The sequence below is a fragment of the Hippocampus comes genome, unplaced genomic scaffold, assembly GCF_001891065.2.
Source record: "Hippocampus comes isolate QL1 unplaced genomic scaffold, H_comes_QL1_v1.1 scaffold30, whole genome shotgun sequence".
In the NCBI taxonomy this organism is placed as follows: Eukaryota; Metazoa; Chordata; class Actinopteri; order Syngnathiformes; family Syngnathidae; genus Hippocampus; species Hippocampus comes.
In genome coordinates this window covers 421,915-435,962 of record NW_017805705.1, presented here as the reverse complement: position 1 = coordinate 435,962, position 14,048 = coordinate 421,915, and the positions used below count along the sequence as shown (strand labels likewise).

At 41.3% G+C, this 14,048-nt stretch overlaps 1 protein-coding gene and 1 long non-coding RNA gene across 2 annotated transcripts in view; both read left to right on the top strand.

The window, feature by feature from the left end:
- hcn1 (hyperpolarization activated cyclic nucleotide-gated potassium channel 1) overlaps window positions 1–9,685 on the top strand; it is a 50,922-nt gene extending 41,237 nt beyond the window's left edge. The window contains exon 9 of the mRNA XM_019882793.1: window positions 5,000–9,685. Within this exon, the coding sequence (XP_019738352.1) occupies window positions 5,000–6,093 (1,094 nt within the window). The 3' untranslated portion in view covers window positions 6,094–9,685. The remainder of the gene's footprint in view (window positions 1–4,999) is intronic.
- Window positions 9,686–10,682: 997 nt separating this feature from the next.
- LOC109523608 (uncharacterized) lies at window positions 10,683–11,828 on the top strand. Its single transcript, XR_002169805.1, has 3 exons — window positions 10,683–11,143; window positions 11,494–11,615; window positions 11,704–11,828. It is a non-coding gene; the product is annotated as an uncharacterized LOC109523608 (long non-coding RNA).
- Window positions 11,829–14,048: the final 2,220 nt, after the last annotated feature.

The window sequence follows — 14,048 nt, the reverse complement described above, 5'->3', positions numbered from 1 at the left end:
TTTGCGGCTAATTACGCGCTCACACAAGCAAAAGAAGCACACCGTGTATCCGGGTATTGTCCTCTGTCGCCTTTCAAAAATAGCACACGGTGATTCAAGTCTTAACACCACCCGATGGCGGCAAACGACTTTTTCAATGCGGACGTGCTAATGGGAAGTTTGCAGTGTGCCTATTATGTCGTCAGTGGTGGAGCCGTGGTGTGTATCTACCTGTTCCTGTTGCTTTTCATTGTCATGTCCATGTATTTGTGCGTCCTTCAGGTGCGTCAATACGAGCGATTGTGGTCTTATTACCCCGAGTTAGCGTCACCGTGTCAGGACACTCTGCTCCGGTGCAACACAACACATTGATTAGCGCCACTCAGCCAAGACGACACGCGTGTTTCACATCATGAAGGCAACAACCCTTTCTACGATCATGAAGGCAACCTTTTCTCCTCGGGAACCACGTTGTGTGTCTGTCCTAAGTGCAACTTACCAACCACGCTGCGACAAAAATATGACTGACTGTTAAGTACAAAAAAATCCCCAAAACACGCACACAAACACGCAATTTTTAAAAAATGTTTATTCACCCCTTTAAAAAATTTTTTTTCCCCCCCCCCCCCCCCATGCCCCTCGCGGTCGACTTGGAACTGTAGCAACAAGGAACCATCTATTTGAGATGCAGTATATGTCGGAATATATGCCCAAAAAGGACCAGTCGCATGCCAGGAAAGAACTACTGTTAAAATTTGTAAAAGCAATTTGAACATCTGGATTGGATGTAGGACCTGCTACCTGTGGCGTGAATTTTCTCTCGTTCGCATGACAGTATCATGATGTGAGACCAAGGAGATGAGGTTGTGTTGCATTCGTCACTTCGGAGTAAGGCGTCTAAATTTGTCCGTGTAGACTCTCGCAACATGATGCCCTTCAATCTTCGTGAAAATCTGCATTTGCCCTTTTTCCCCTCTTCTATTTAAATTTAAAAAAAAAAGAAAGAAAAGGAAAAAAAGACAGCTGCCCACTCTGAGTGACACCTCTCAGAGCGGTTTCACTTCATGTCCCGCCCACCCCCACCACCCAAGAGGGGAGTTTGCCTCATACAAGGGAAGACGCGTGCGTTGTCATGACTGTCTCGTTTCTCTCTCTCTTTCTCTCTCTCCATATTTATATATGAACTGCATTTGGTCACGTGCTTGTCTTGCTCTTCTTGAAGAAGAAAAATAACAAAGAGAAAAAAAAAAGGAACCTGTTGCACATTTGACATTTGACGTGATCTTTTATCTATCTAAAAATCACCTGACCAGGAGTCCGTCTTGAGACGAGCTCATCTCGTTTTCAAGAGTGTCCTGGCCGACGAGTCGGCACCAGGTAAACACTTCCTTCCAGTTGCAACATTCAAACAGCGGCTTAATTTAAAAAAAAAAAGAAATAAAATAGTGTTCCAGTAGAGGCTGGCTTAGTTGGACCCGCCGCCCCCAAATTCATCCTCCAAAAGCTTCTTGTCCCCCACCCCCTTCCCTCCTCCCCACTAGGATACATACACATAATTCCAACCATCCACCCGAATTCCCGGATGACGAGGGAGACAATCCAGGAAACAAAGATGTGCCATTCACACCATTTTATTTTTATTTATTTTTTTTGCTTTCACAGAATAGCCACCCGGATTATTGCACATTTTTTAATTATTTTGCCCAACGGTATCAAAATCTGCACACTAGTCAAACTTTCCGAATGCAACCTGCCACCATCTTGTTTTTGTTGCATTCCACGACTGGCGCAAATGTTCTCACTTTTGCGTGAGTAGAATACAGCTACTTTTTTGTTGTTGTTTTGTTTCAGTCACACATTCCAACTTAAAAGAATCACCAGTCACACATGTCCTTGGACAAGAACAAGGAGCCGCTTTTCTGCAGCATGACCATTATTGAGTCAATTTATGACTTTGTGCTCGGAATAAAGGCGGAGTTCTCCTTAAAAACAGGGGTGAGGAGCCTTTTGTATTCATGCGGCTCGCGTTCCAGAATCAAAAGGCCAAATGATTTTCATTTACAAATGCTCCAAGTATATATGCATTAGTTTTGGAATATTTTGCATTGAACCAATATGGCCTCGGGAGGACTCTCCTGATCGGAGAAAAGTTTCCCCATCCCTGCCTTAAAGGAATGCTAACGAAAAATGACAGTGTTGTTTCAAAAATAACATATTTATTTGTACAGTTGATTGTTTTTAATGAGACACATTGACCATGATTTCGATCATGTTTGTCTTGATGCTTATGTTTGTTTGTTTGTTTGTTTGCATGTGTTTTCTTCTCATTTCTTACCAGCTATTCATATAATTTTTTTTTTTTTTTTGCCTGGTTTGATTTTGGAGGGTTTATTTAAGTGTTATTTGTGTAGTATGTACCCTAGTATGTTTTTTGTTTTTTTTGGTGGGGGGTGCTCATGTGTGTATTGAACGGATTTTATATATTTAGTCCTAAAAGTTATGTTTTCATAATCCTTTTTTCCCCTCATTATTTAGTGTAACTAATAAGATATAATTTTCCATTTTTGTCTTTTTTTTTTCCTAGTCATCTTTTCAAATTTTGCCAGAACTTTGTTGAAACTTCAATTTGTTGTGTTCACCAAAATATCGTTGAATGGAACTGATTTACAGTGCACAAAAATATGAAGGGATGTTTTTTTTTCAAAAGGTAAATAATCAATCAGTTTGAATCAGAGATGCAAGTAATCTTCCATTTTTTGCACTGACTCTGAGTCCTCCTTAGTTTTTTTTATAGCACCTAATCGTAATAATAATCATTATGACAATGTAATATTAATATAGTTATATATTTTGTAATAATTAGGTTGGGCAACAGGTCAAATTCTTTTCAAAAACGTCATTGCTATAAATTGCATCCATATTGTAAATGTTTAAACACTAACCAATTGCAAACCCGTTGTGCTCAAAAGGTAAATACAAATGAACAGCACTTTAGGATTGATTAGTTCACACACCAAATTTTGCAGTGCCAAAGATTCAGCAAGTGAGGCAGACCGAAAATTGCCTCCCGCATCTCTCCATTGACCTTTTTTTGGACGCCACATATTTTGTTGTCAAAGCTGCCGTGTGAGTGGTATCAATTATTTACTGTTCTTCCAATCCGCAGAGCTAGATCCTGTCACCTTTAAAAACGCCATAAAAACGGCCTTGTAAGTCAACGGGTAGTCGCTGGTGCTAGCTGTAGCCTGTAGTGAGAAACCAGAGTCCACAGAGGTGACATCAATCCTTCTAAAAGCCAATGTGAGTTTGTTAGCTTACCGGCGGCCTTGAGCAGGGAAAAAAACAAATATATGCCGTCCGAGCGGAGAAGCGTTGAGCCCCTCCAGGACGGTTGGAGTCTTCATGATGAAGTGACTGAGGCGGAAGCCTTGAGCGCACTTATCGTCCACTCCATCTTCTTTAGCCAGCCACGTTATGTCCCGGGCTGTCGATAAGCCCGGCCCACAGCGATCGGAAAGAACTAAATCCGAAAAAAAAAAAAGTGACTTGCTTCCTGTGCCCGTGGGCACAGCCTGCCCTTTATGGCGCGTAATTAGTCCGTTTCCAATTAGAATCAATTGTATTTATCAAGCCCCAGGGGGCTCAACGGTGCGTACGACACCCACTGCGGCGAGTTCTTTTTAAAGGCTGTATGGGAGGAATTATGCGAGTTCTAATTTAATTGTGCGGTCCAGTTGGAAGCACGACTTACTGTTTCATCCATTAATATGAACGTCACCTCAAAAGCACTCTGTAGGAAGAGTTGTACAATAGACCTTTTTTTTTTCTTTTCGTGACTTTGTCTGAAGAAGTGGAAATCGTAGGTGGTGTCCCTGTGTGACGTGTGTGAAGTCTTTGTGGTTTGAATAGACTGTGACTTTCAACGAGAGACTTACGTGTCGTTTGTCGTGAGGGAAAGTGTCCCGAGTGGTGACGCGTTTGCTGCGACTCATCAGTATTCCGAGTTGCGTCAGCACTTTTCCGACCAGACGACGCCACACGTAATCTTTGTCTCCTTATGTGTCCTTCACCCTTTCCTCTCAGAGACCCCCCCCCACCCCCCCATAGTCTCCCATCGCCACCATCGCCGTTCGGTGTACTTCACACTTCACGTTCCATACGAGCGAGTTTAGTTGAAGAGTCAAAGGTGCAGTTTGAAGACCTTACAAAATTTGCATGGCCATCAACGGTCAAGTCCAGAGGTGGCAAAACGACTCGCACTCTTAAGACACCGAGTTAAATGAGTCAAATGAGAAAAGTACAGATTCTGGAATGCGTTTAGGTGCAAACGGTTGAAGGTAATTTCCACTCTCGAGCACAGTACCCATTTTGATAGCTGCCTTGGCAAAATGGAAAAAAAAAAAATCTTGTGAAGTCAAGTCACCATGAGCTAGCTTGCGTTGACACAGACTTTTATGCAATCAAAAGGTGTCCCCGTAGCTTCACTACCTTTGTGCGCTGATGAACAAAAAATCCTAAATGAGGTCATGGTAACAACTGGAAAAAATAAATCTTAACATAAGGTGGTTTTGTTTTTTTTTCAAATGATACGCCAGAAGCTGTTGGTTGTTAGGCTGGCACAAGAATCGTTCTTGTAGCCGACAAGATTAAATTTTCTTCAATGAGACCATTGAACGAATTCGCTGTTGCGAATTTGGTGCTTCCTGGTTCATATACGCCCATGTTTTGTTTTTGTTTTTTTCCCCCCCCACCTCGAGATCTCACCCATTTTGACAAAGTAAAGAGCAGACAGTACAGATGCGTTTTCACATATCGGTAGTCAAAGTAAATTATCGTAAAAGCACTCAGTTCAAATACAATGCCTGAAAACTTCCTAAAGTCCGAACGAGAAGTGTTGGCACTCGGTTACTCGGCACCAGCGGTCAAGTCTTCAAGCTGCATCTCAATCTTATTTGCCGTTCCTGTCGGTGTGCTCGCCCTTCGCCAGGCCAGCTCACCTCTCTTGACTGCTCCTCAACAGGGAAGAAGAACTCATTGTTGCTGCAGAAGTTCCAGAAGGACTTGAACGCCGGCGTATTCAACACACAGGAAAACGAGATCTTGAAGCAGATCATTCGCCAGGACCGGGAGATGGTGATGATGGTGGACCGCAAGCAGTCGCTCAGCGGGATGAACTCGACACCGATGTCCGGCAATTCCATCATTAACTCGCCGGCGCAACCGCCCTTCGCCGCCGCCTTTGGGATGAGTCAGTTCCAGCAGTCGTCGGTACCTTTGACCTACAGTGCTTCAGCTATCGCCAACGCCTCCGCCGCCCGCATGCTGCCGGCCGCCGCCGCCGCGGCGCTCTACCCCGCCGCCAGCGTTTCCCACCTGGGTTCGTCCTCGGCCAACCCGCAGACGCCGCTCCAGGGGGCCATCATGTCGCCGTGCTCTTTCACGGCCGCCATGTGCAGCCCGCCGGTACAGACGCCGCTGGCCAGCCGCAGCTTCCAATACGGCTCTCCCACGGCGTCCCAGCTGTCGCTCATCCAGCAGCCCGTCGGCCAGCCGTCTCTCGCCGGCCAGCAGTCGCAACTTAGCCAGCAGCCGCCGGTGTCGGCCGCAGGCGGTGGCTCGACGCAGCAGCAGTCTCCACAACAGCAACATTCTCCGCAGCAGCAGCAGGTCCCTTCGCCCCAGCGAGGGGATGTTCACAAAAGCACGCAGGCGCTGCAGTCTGGCAGCTTGAGTCGAGACGTGCGACACTTATCGGCCTCGCAGCCGTCGCTGCCCCACGACGCGTCGCTTGGGCCACGGGCGCACCAGGCCTCGGGCGACTCGCTGGCCTCCATCGCACCGCCCCCGGCGACGGTGGCGGCGGCGGTGGCCATCCAGGGGTTGAGTCTCCAAAGCGGCATCCGCACCACAGTTCCCCAGCGGGTCAATTTGTTCCGGCAAATGTCATCAGGGGCTCTGCCACCTGTGCGCTCCACATCGGCGGCCGTGGCGGCGGCGGCGGCGGTCTCGTCGTCATCGGGCCAGCACAGGGAATCCCCCGGCTCTCGGAGAGATTCTGTCCTGAGCAGTACGGAGACTGAGCAAGACAAAATGCGCTTCGCATCCAATTTATGATCCTTTTTCCGTTTGCTTTTGGATTCTTTTTATTTTAACCATGGAAGAGCTCCAAACTACTTTGGCATTGTTTTCTCTTCTCAGATAACCTCATTGAAATCGTGTACATACGGAGCCCTTGTATGATATTTTAGGAACATTGTCACCCTACTTAAGAATGTATATTATACAGATAATCTTTTTCTTTTATGCCATAACTATGACTATATACACATCTGGTATATGGCCTCTGTGTGTGTGTGTGTGTGTGTGTGTGTGTGTGTGTGTGCGTGTGTGTGTGTGTGTGTGTGTGTGTGTGTGCATATATATATATATATACACACACACACACACACACACACACATACAAATATGGTACAAATGAGAATGTTGGGAGAATTGGCGAGTGCATGTGACTGTGCGTTGAAATCCAATTATAATATATTTCGCAATGGCAATTGGGGAAAAAAAAATCTGTAGTCTAAAAAAAAAAAACATGAGTCTTCCTTTCTGAGAAATATAATGAATTATATACAATGTATGAATTTTTTATTTATATATATTTATGAGGTTTTTTTTTTTGTTTGCATTACGGATTGTGACTTCCTTTTCCACCGAGGAAGAGGAGAAGCAGCGTTAAGCGCCACTGTGGAATCATACGTGCAAAGTAAACACTTGCAAATCGTCTTTAAAAAAAGAAGAAGAAAAAAAAAAGAACAAACAATCAAACAAAACAAAGCACACGCCCCCATGAAGGAATTTTCTGGACTTTCAGAAACCAACACCGTACAGAAAAATGTGTCTGCAACCTCGACAGTGTTAAGGGAATGAATAACAGAAAATGCTGCTTTAAGACACGCGTGACAGATGGATGAAAGGACGGATGACGGGTGCGTTTGTTTTCTATTCCTCATTTGGGATGGTTGAAGTGTGACGTAACGACAAAAGAGAAAAAGAAAGCTATGTGTATATTTATAATATTTATAAACTAAAGAATTATCACCATTATGCAATAGACTGTGACATAAAAATTACCTATACGTGTGCTGTAAATAATTTTTGTAGAGCTAGTATTTACAGATACTGTGTGGTGCATTCTCTCTATCATAAACAAATGTCTTACTTCTGTCGGGGAACCTAGCTAACCCACCTGCAAGCGACAAAGCTGACAAACGAACCTTAATGCAAAAAAAAAATTGAATGCAGCAACAGGCTCAACGAGAATCCCATTTTGCTCAAAAGTGATTTTCTTTTTGTGATATTTTTTTGGACGCATTTTTTTTTCATACCTTGATACACAAATTTAGTTTTGCCACACTTTGGATGGTAAAAAAAAAAAAACCTTGAACAGGTCTATGATGAACTTCGTAGTTTCCACATACATATCAACTGATCTCTTTCTTAAGCAATTCCACATTGGCCGTTTTGCTAAATTGAATGTTGTTCTCATTATATATTTCCTTAGCTTTTAGCTTCCAGCACATGCTATTGACGTCATACGAACGATATGACGTCAACATCAGTTGGGGGGACCAAAAAAAAAAAAAAACACTGAATGGTAAAAGAGGTTCAGGGAGAGATGGTGAAAATTTTAGCAACTTGAGCGAGATGATACGGCACCTAATTTGTCATCATATTTGTTTTTTTGTAGCCTCTGTTCAATTTCAGTTATCTAGCGCTCATCACAGCACATGACAGATGATGATTCTTCCAAAACACGTTCGAAAACAACTCTCACCTCAATGTAAAATAAACAGAAAAAAAAAAAAAAAAACAGAACACCAGGTGCCAGTTAGTTGCCGGGTACCAAAAGCATGTAAACAGTCAACGTTCCAATGGAGGGTTCATGTTCAGTTCAGACGAGTTCTTTCCCCCAAAATGTTCTCCTAAAACTGAAGGACTACACACTAATGGAGATATCGCGTCACTGGAGTTGACTCCGTTCATGACTTCTATTCTTCTATTCTCATGTTCTTCTTCTCATCTTCTTGTTGAGGCTGCTACTTCTCGTCGCATTCCAACTATGACGACATGTTTATCCGCAGATTTGGATTCTATTTCAAACGAAACAACCACCGGGGCGTTTTTTTCCCCCCCTCTCAAATTTTGAAACAATTCAGGACTTGAAGCTTTACCAAAAACAAAACAAAAAAAAAAAAAGGCTGCAGAGCGCTGCTGTTTGCATTAAGGTTCTATGTCTCATGTAAATCCTTCCCCTCGGGCTCGCATACGCTAAACCAACCCAAAAACGGACGCAGAACCGTCCAAGCAAAGATCCGTTTCACATCCGGGCGGGCCTTCTTTCTGGCTTCCGGTGTATTCCGTCAATCGGGTGGTGAAGCTTATCCGAGCCCTTCCGGGAATGTGCGTTTGGCTACCAGTTTGTGTCGATACTGTACTGATATGATCCCAACGTCGCCGTCAATGAAAGCATGCACTGTCACAAAAAAAAAAAAAAAAAATCAAAAAAACAATGTTGACGTTAAATGTTGTTTGATTCTGTTCATTGTGCGTCCGCCTCGGTGTCGTCTGTGCGAGCATCGACTTTTCACATGGACATTCTTACGTATTTGTGCCTAAACAACAGCCATGTTCCGCCCTTCTTCGGTTCATCCTGACTTTCCTCTTTGACCCGTTTTATGTCTCTTGTGTTTTTTTGTTATTGTTTTCTTCAGACGGGAAAGGACTTTGCGACGACGGCCAAATGTCTCACGGCATCCAGCTTTTTCAAGCAGCTTTATTTTCTCTCTCGTATTCACGCTATTATCTGCAAAGTGGATTTTAATATTTTTTTTGATGGGGTCGGGGGTGCAATGCGATCTTAACGCAAGTAATATCACACACGACAAGATGTACTCATGGCGAGCACCTTTCTTACCTTTTCTTTTTGTTTTGTAGCTAGCCACTGATGTTTGTGTAAGGAAACCGGCCAAAGCAACAACAACAAAAAAAAAAGAATTGTCTTGCTTTACAAATTGCACTTTTCCAGTAGAAAGCATATTTTTTTGGGTGGCAGATTTCCAACTCGAGCACTTAATCGTGAATCTGCCGTCGTTCCATAGGAATGAGTGACGATGCATTGCAGGACTGTTGTTTAATTTTTATTTTTTTGCCGTTTAAATTTTTTTTTTTACATATACTTGCCTTTGGAGGGAGTGCTTCCCAGCTATGTGCTTTCATTTTTTTTTTTTGTCTTTCCTCACTCTACCGATCACAGCTACCAGACGGGCATTAATGGCGACGTAACAAGCTTACACATTAGAAGCGTAGAGACCCTCAACAAGCCAGCACATATGTTTGTATTTATATTCTCGATTTGGTTCCATTTTATTTCATTTTTTTTTTCGTCGTCGTTCGTCGGTTTGTTTGGTTTAGGCGGAAGAAATATAGAGATGCAAAAAGATTTTCCGCAGAGGACGAGAGCCACATTTCAGTTTCGTGAGTTTCTTCGCGGAGGACAAGAAAGATTAAAGTAAACTTTCTTACAACAATATGCAGACAAACAGTGTTTGTCAAAAAATCCTTTTGATTTTTCTTTTTCTTTTTGGTTTCGTTTTGTTTGTAAATAATAAACCTTTAAGATATAGAAAATAAACGACATATTGTCATTTCACGCGAGTGTGTGTCATGGTCTTGTGGATGCGGGCGAGTCGCGATTGAATCTATCGATGGTCGGGAGAAGGTTCTGAAAGAATCAGCAGTTAATATCGGAAATGCCTCCGGGAAGGGATTTCCATTCATTACCTTTCAAGTTCCAGGACCAAAGTCATAAAGCTGCCTGCCCCAAAAGACAAATTCCCTCCCTCGCAGGTCAAAGGATTGATTTCTTTGTTGGCAGCGTCAACAGCAAACGACTCAAAACTTGTGTGGCATAAAGCTCCCAAGGCTCGCTTTGGAATGACGCCGTTGCTTTGCGGCTGCCGCGTTATCACAGGAACAACAGGGCCTCATTTGGCCTTAATGAAAAGTCATTGTATGCACGGGAAATTGATTCTTAAAGCATGCGTCACTTCAACTTGTCCTCACATTTTGTCTTTGTCACAGAGGGATCATTTCCTTCCCTATTCTGAGTTTAGCAATTCCATCCAAGGAGCTTTTGAATATTAAAACAATACATCAAGTGTCTTTTGGGCTTGGAACACAATAGCAGCAAACAAACACATTGTTCTTAGCTGGTTATTAGCCGACTCTCTGTTTTGAAGTTGGAAATTCCACCCATTTTTTTTTATCCTGCAGTAACTGTCTTTAATCAAGCTAAGTGACCTTGTTAGCATGTCTCAACACGGTTAATGGGACCAAATTAAAGACGCCAAGCTAACAAAACAGCGCTAGTCATTAAGTTCTTAATTGGACACTCAATGAAAGACTTTCTACCGTGGAAGATTCATTACAAGCGTAAAAGACTTTTGACTTTTTCCTGTGTTTCGACTGGTGAAAATTGACTTGAGAAAAATAAATCGACGTTCACAAATTGCTACTTGACACAGAGCAGAAAACGGAGCAAACCTTCCATATCTAGAAAATCATAGTAGTCAGTATTGTCAAGGACATCGCGCATGTTCGGAATGTTAGTGGCTAAAAATGGCCAGCATCAGTCCACCATTAAGCTTTTGTAAAGCATAAGATCTTTAGGACGACATTACTTGTGCACAGGACAATTCTTTTCCGACTGGACTTTGGGATCCTGCCTGTGAAGATCCCAAACAGAAGCATGACGAAACTGCCCGGGTTTGATATCCTGCCACAGAGTGACACAGCTTTCTCTGCAGTTATCCAGGGACCATATGGCTCTTAGCAAAGAGCATAGCCTGCTACCCGTACCCCCTGCACCCCCTTGGGACACTTCCTTGTGCTCTTTCCGGATCCACAAAATGGCAGGCGAACCCCATTATGATTCCCTCCAGAACTGTGTCACTATTTTAACAAGCTGCGTTGTTCTGGAGCACTTCGTGACCGAGGCGGCTGAGCCCCACGAAAGGTGAGCGATGAGCGAAAGCTTGGGTGGGCCGCTGGGAAAACCACATGGTGCCGGCCTTCTGTTGGTTCTCCATCTGCACTGGGAAGCACTGAGGTAAGCTTTTTGGCAGACATTCCTTCATACTACATTATACAAAACATACCTTGTTTATTTTTTTTAAAAAAGTTATCATTCTGCATGAATTATGTTGTGATGTTAAAAGAGAAAAATCTCTGTGAGAATGCGTTCCTTTGGGCGCAAATTGGAGGCGTGTGCAGACAGATGTGTGATGTACATCTTCGTATTTCACTCATAAATATAACACCAGCGTGGGACAATCCAACGGAATCGTTGTTGAAATCAATTCATGAAAGAAGTCACACTCAATATAATCTAAAAAATGTTTCTATTTATGTAAAGTAGGGCTTGTCGTCGTAATTAGTTTTTTTTTTTTATGCAATCAGCTTCTAGATTTAGCTCTTGCGACTTTTGCAATGGCAACCTGTGACGTCATATTTTCGACTCCTTTGATTGGTTGATCGGAGCTGCTCATTAAAACGATGATTCATAATTACAGTTTTTACAGGTGTGCAGTGGTAGACGAAAGTCAGACATGATCAAAATTTCATTTTCAAGGCGTATATTTCCAGTTAAAGTGAACTTTTCCACTTTAGGTCGGCCAATATTGTGACTGGGCCACTTGTAAAAGGATTTCTTTGCCGCTCCCGAAGCAACGACAGCGAGCTTGGCTCTGGCTTCCCAGCACAACGAACGAAAGAGAATGGATGTCGTCTATAAAGGTAAGTACGACGTATTTTATTTAAAATCTACATTTTTGTCATGTTATTGGATACATATGAATTGTGAACTGCTTTACCGTAGTGTAGAAGTTTGAAGTCGATGTTTTGGAAGAGAAAGGTTCGATTATGTTTCGTGCTATTAGTAATAATAGTATTCTTCCTCAAAAAACATTAAATGCGTCCTTCTCTCTGTAATACCTTGTGATTTTTTCTGTATATTATTTTTCGACATTGTAGCGGTGTTGTTAAAAGGTTAATTAAGACATTTAAGAGTTTTTTCCTTTCTTTGATCTTTCTTCCTTTTTTTTTTTTTTTGTGGCTTGGCGTGCGGCAGCCAGATGCGCTGCGAGCAAAGTTGACCTTTGCAGCCAGCATCTTGGCTTCACGTTGCGTTTAACCTCGCGTGTCAAGGCCCGCCATCTCTGCTGACCTCCGCACGGAGGTTGCGGGCTTCTTGTTATCTCGCGACCCTCAAACCCACACGCACGCGTCGTTTGTGTGAGAGGAATCGTAGATCCGAGCGGCATCAGTGCGACTGCACAAAGAGGGAGACAAAAGCGTTTTCCTCCTTGTGAGATTTGAGCACAGCGAGCAATCAGATTGTGCTGTTGCGGCCACAGAAGATGTGGTTTTTAGGGACTTTAGTGTTTTTAAGTACTTAAATGATTTTAAGTATTTTTAAGTACCTAGGTGCTTAATTTTTTTTTCAGTATTTAAAAACTTACGTGCTTAAGTGCTTGTTTTAAGTGATTTTAAGTACTTACGTGGTTTTTAGGTACTTAAGTGTTTTAAGTACTTAAGTGCTTGTTTTAAGTACTTAAAAACTTTTAAGTGCACAAACGTTCTTAAGTGATTTTAAGTACATACGTGGTTTTTAGGTACTTAAGTGTTTTAAGTACTTAAGTGCTTGTTTTAAGTACTTAAAAACTTTTAAGTGCACAAACGTTCTTAAGTGATTTTAAGTACATACGTGGTTTTTAGGTACTTAAGTGTTTTAAGTACTTAAGTGCTTGTTTTAAGTACTTAAAAACTTTTAAGTGCACAAACGTTCTTAAGTGATTTTAAGTACATACGTGGTTTTTAGGTACTTAAGTGTTTTAAGTACTTAAGTGCTTGTTTTAAGTACTTAAAAACTTTTAAGTGCTCAAACGTTCTTAAGTGATTTTAAGTACTTACGTGGTTTTTAGGTACTTTAGTGTTTTTAAGTACTTAAATGCTTTTAAGTATTTTTAAGTACCTAGGTGCTTAATTTTTTTTAGTATTTAAAAACTTACGTGCTTAAGTGCTTTTAAGTGTTTTTAAGTACTTAAGTGCTTGTTTTAAGTACTTAAAAACTTTTAAGTGCTTAGACGTTCTTAAGTGATTTCAGTATTTAAAAACTTACGTGCTTTTAAGTACATAAGTAGTTTTCAAGTATTTAAGTTGTTTTTAACTACTTAAAAACTTTTAAGTGCTTAAACGTTTTTAAGTGATTTTAAGTGATTTTAAGTACTTACGTGGTTTTTAGGTACTTTAGTGTTTTAAGTACTTAAATGCTTTTAAGTGTTTTTAAGTACCTAGGTGCTTATTCTTTTATAAAGTATGAAGTATAAAGTGTGCTTAAGTGCTTTTAAGTGTTTTTAAGTACATAAGTGCTTGTTGTGAGTACTTAAAAACTCTTAAGTACGTACGCGGTTTTTAGGTACTTTAGTGTTTTTAAGTACTTAAATGCTTTTAAGTATTTTTAAGTACCTAGGTGCAAATTTTTTTTAAGTATTTAAAAACTTACGTGCTTAAGTGCTTTTAAGTACATAAGTAGTTTTTAAGTATCTAAGTTGTTTTTAAGTGCTTAAGTGCTCGTTTTAAGTACCTAAAAACTTTTAAGTGCTTAAACGTTAAGTGATTTTCCGTACTTACGTGGTTTTTAGGTACTTTAGTGTTTTTAACTACTTAAATGCTTTTAAGTGTTTTTAAGTACCTAGGTGCTTAATTCTTTTCAAGTATTTAAAAAGTTAGTGCTTAAGTGCTTTTAAGTGTTTTTAAGTACATAAGTGCTTGTTTTAAGTACTTAAAAACCTGAAAGTGCTTAAACGTTTTTAAGTGAGGTTTTTTAGGTACTTTTTATTAAAGTATTTAAAAACTTATGTGATTAAGTGCTTTTAAGTACATAAGTAGTTTTCAAGTATTTACGTTTTATTAAGTGACTAAGTGATTTTAAGTACTCAAATGTTTTTAAGTGT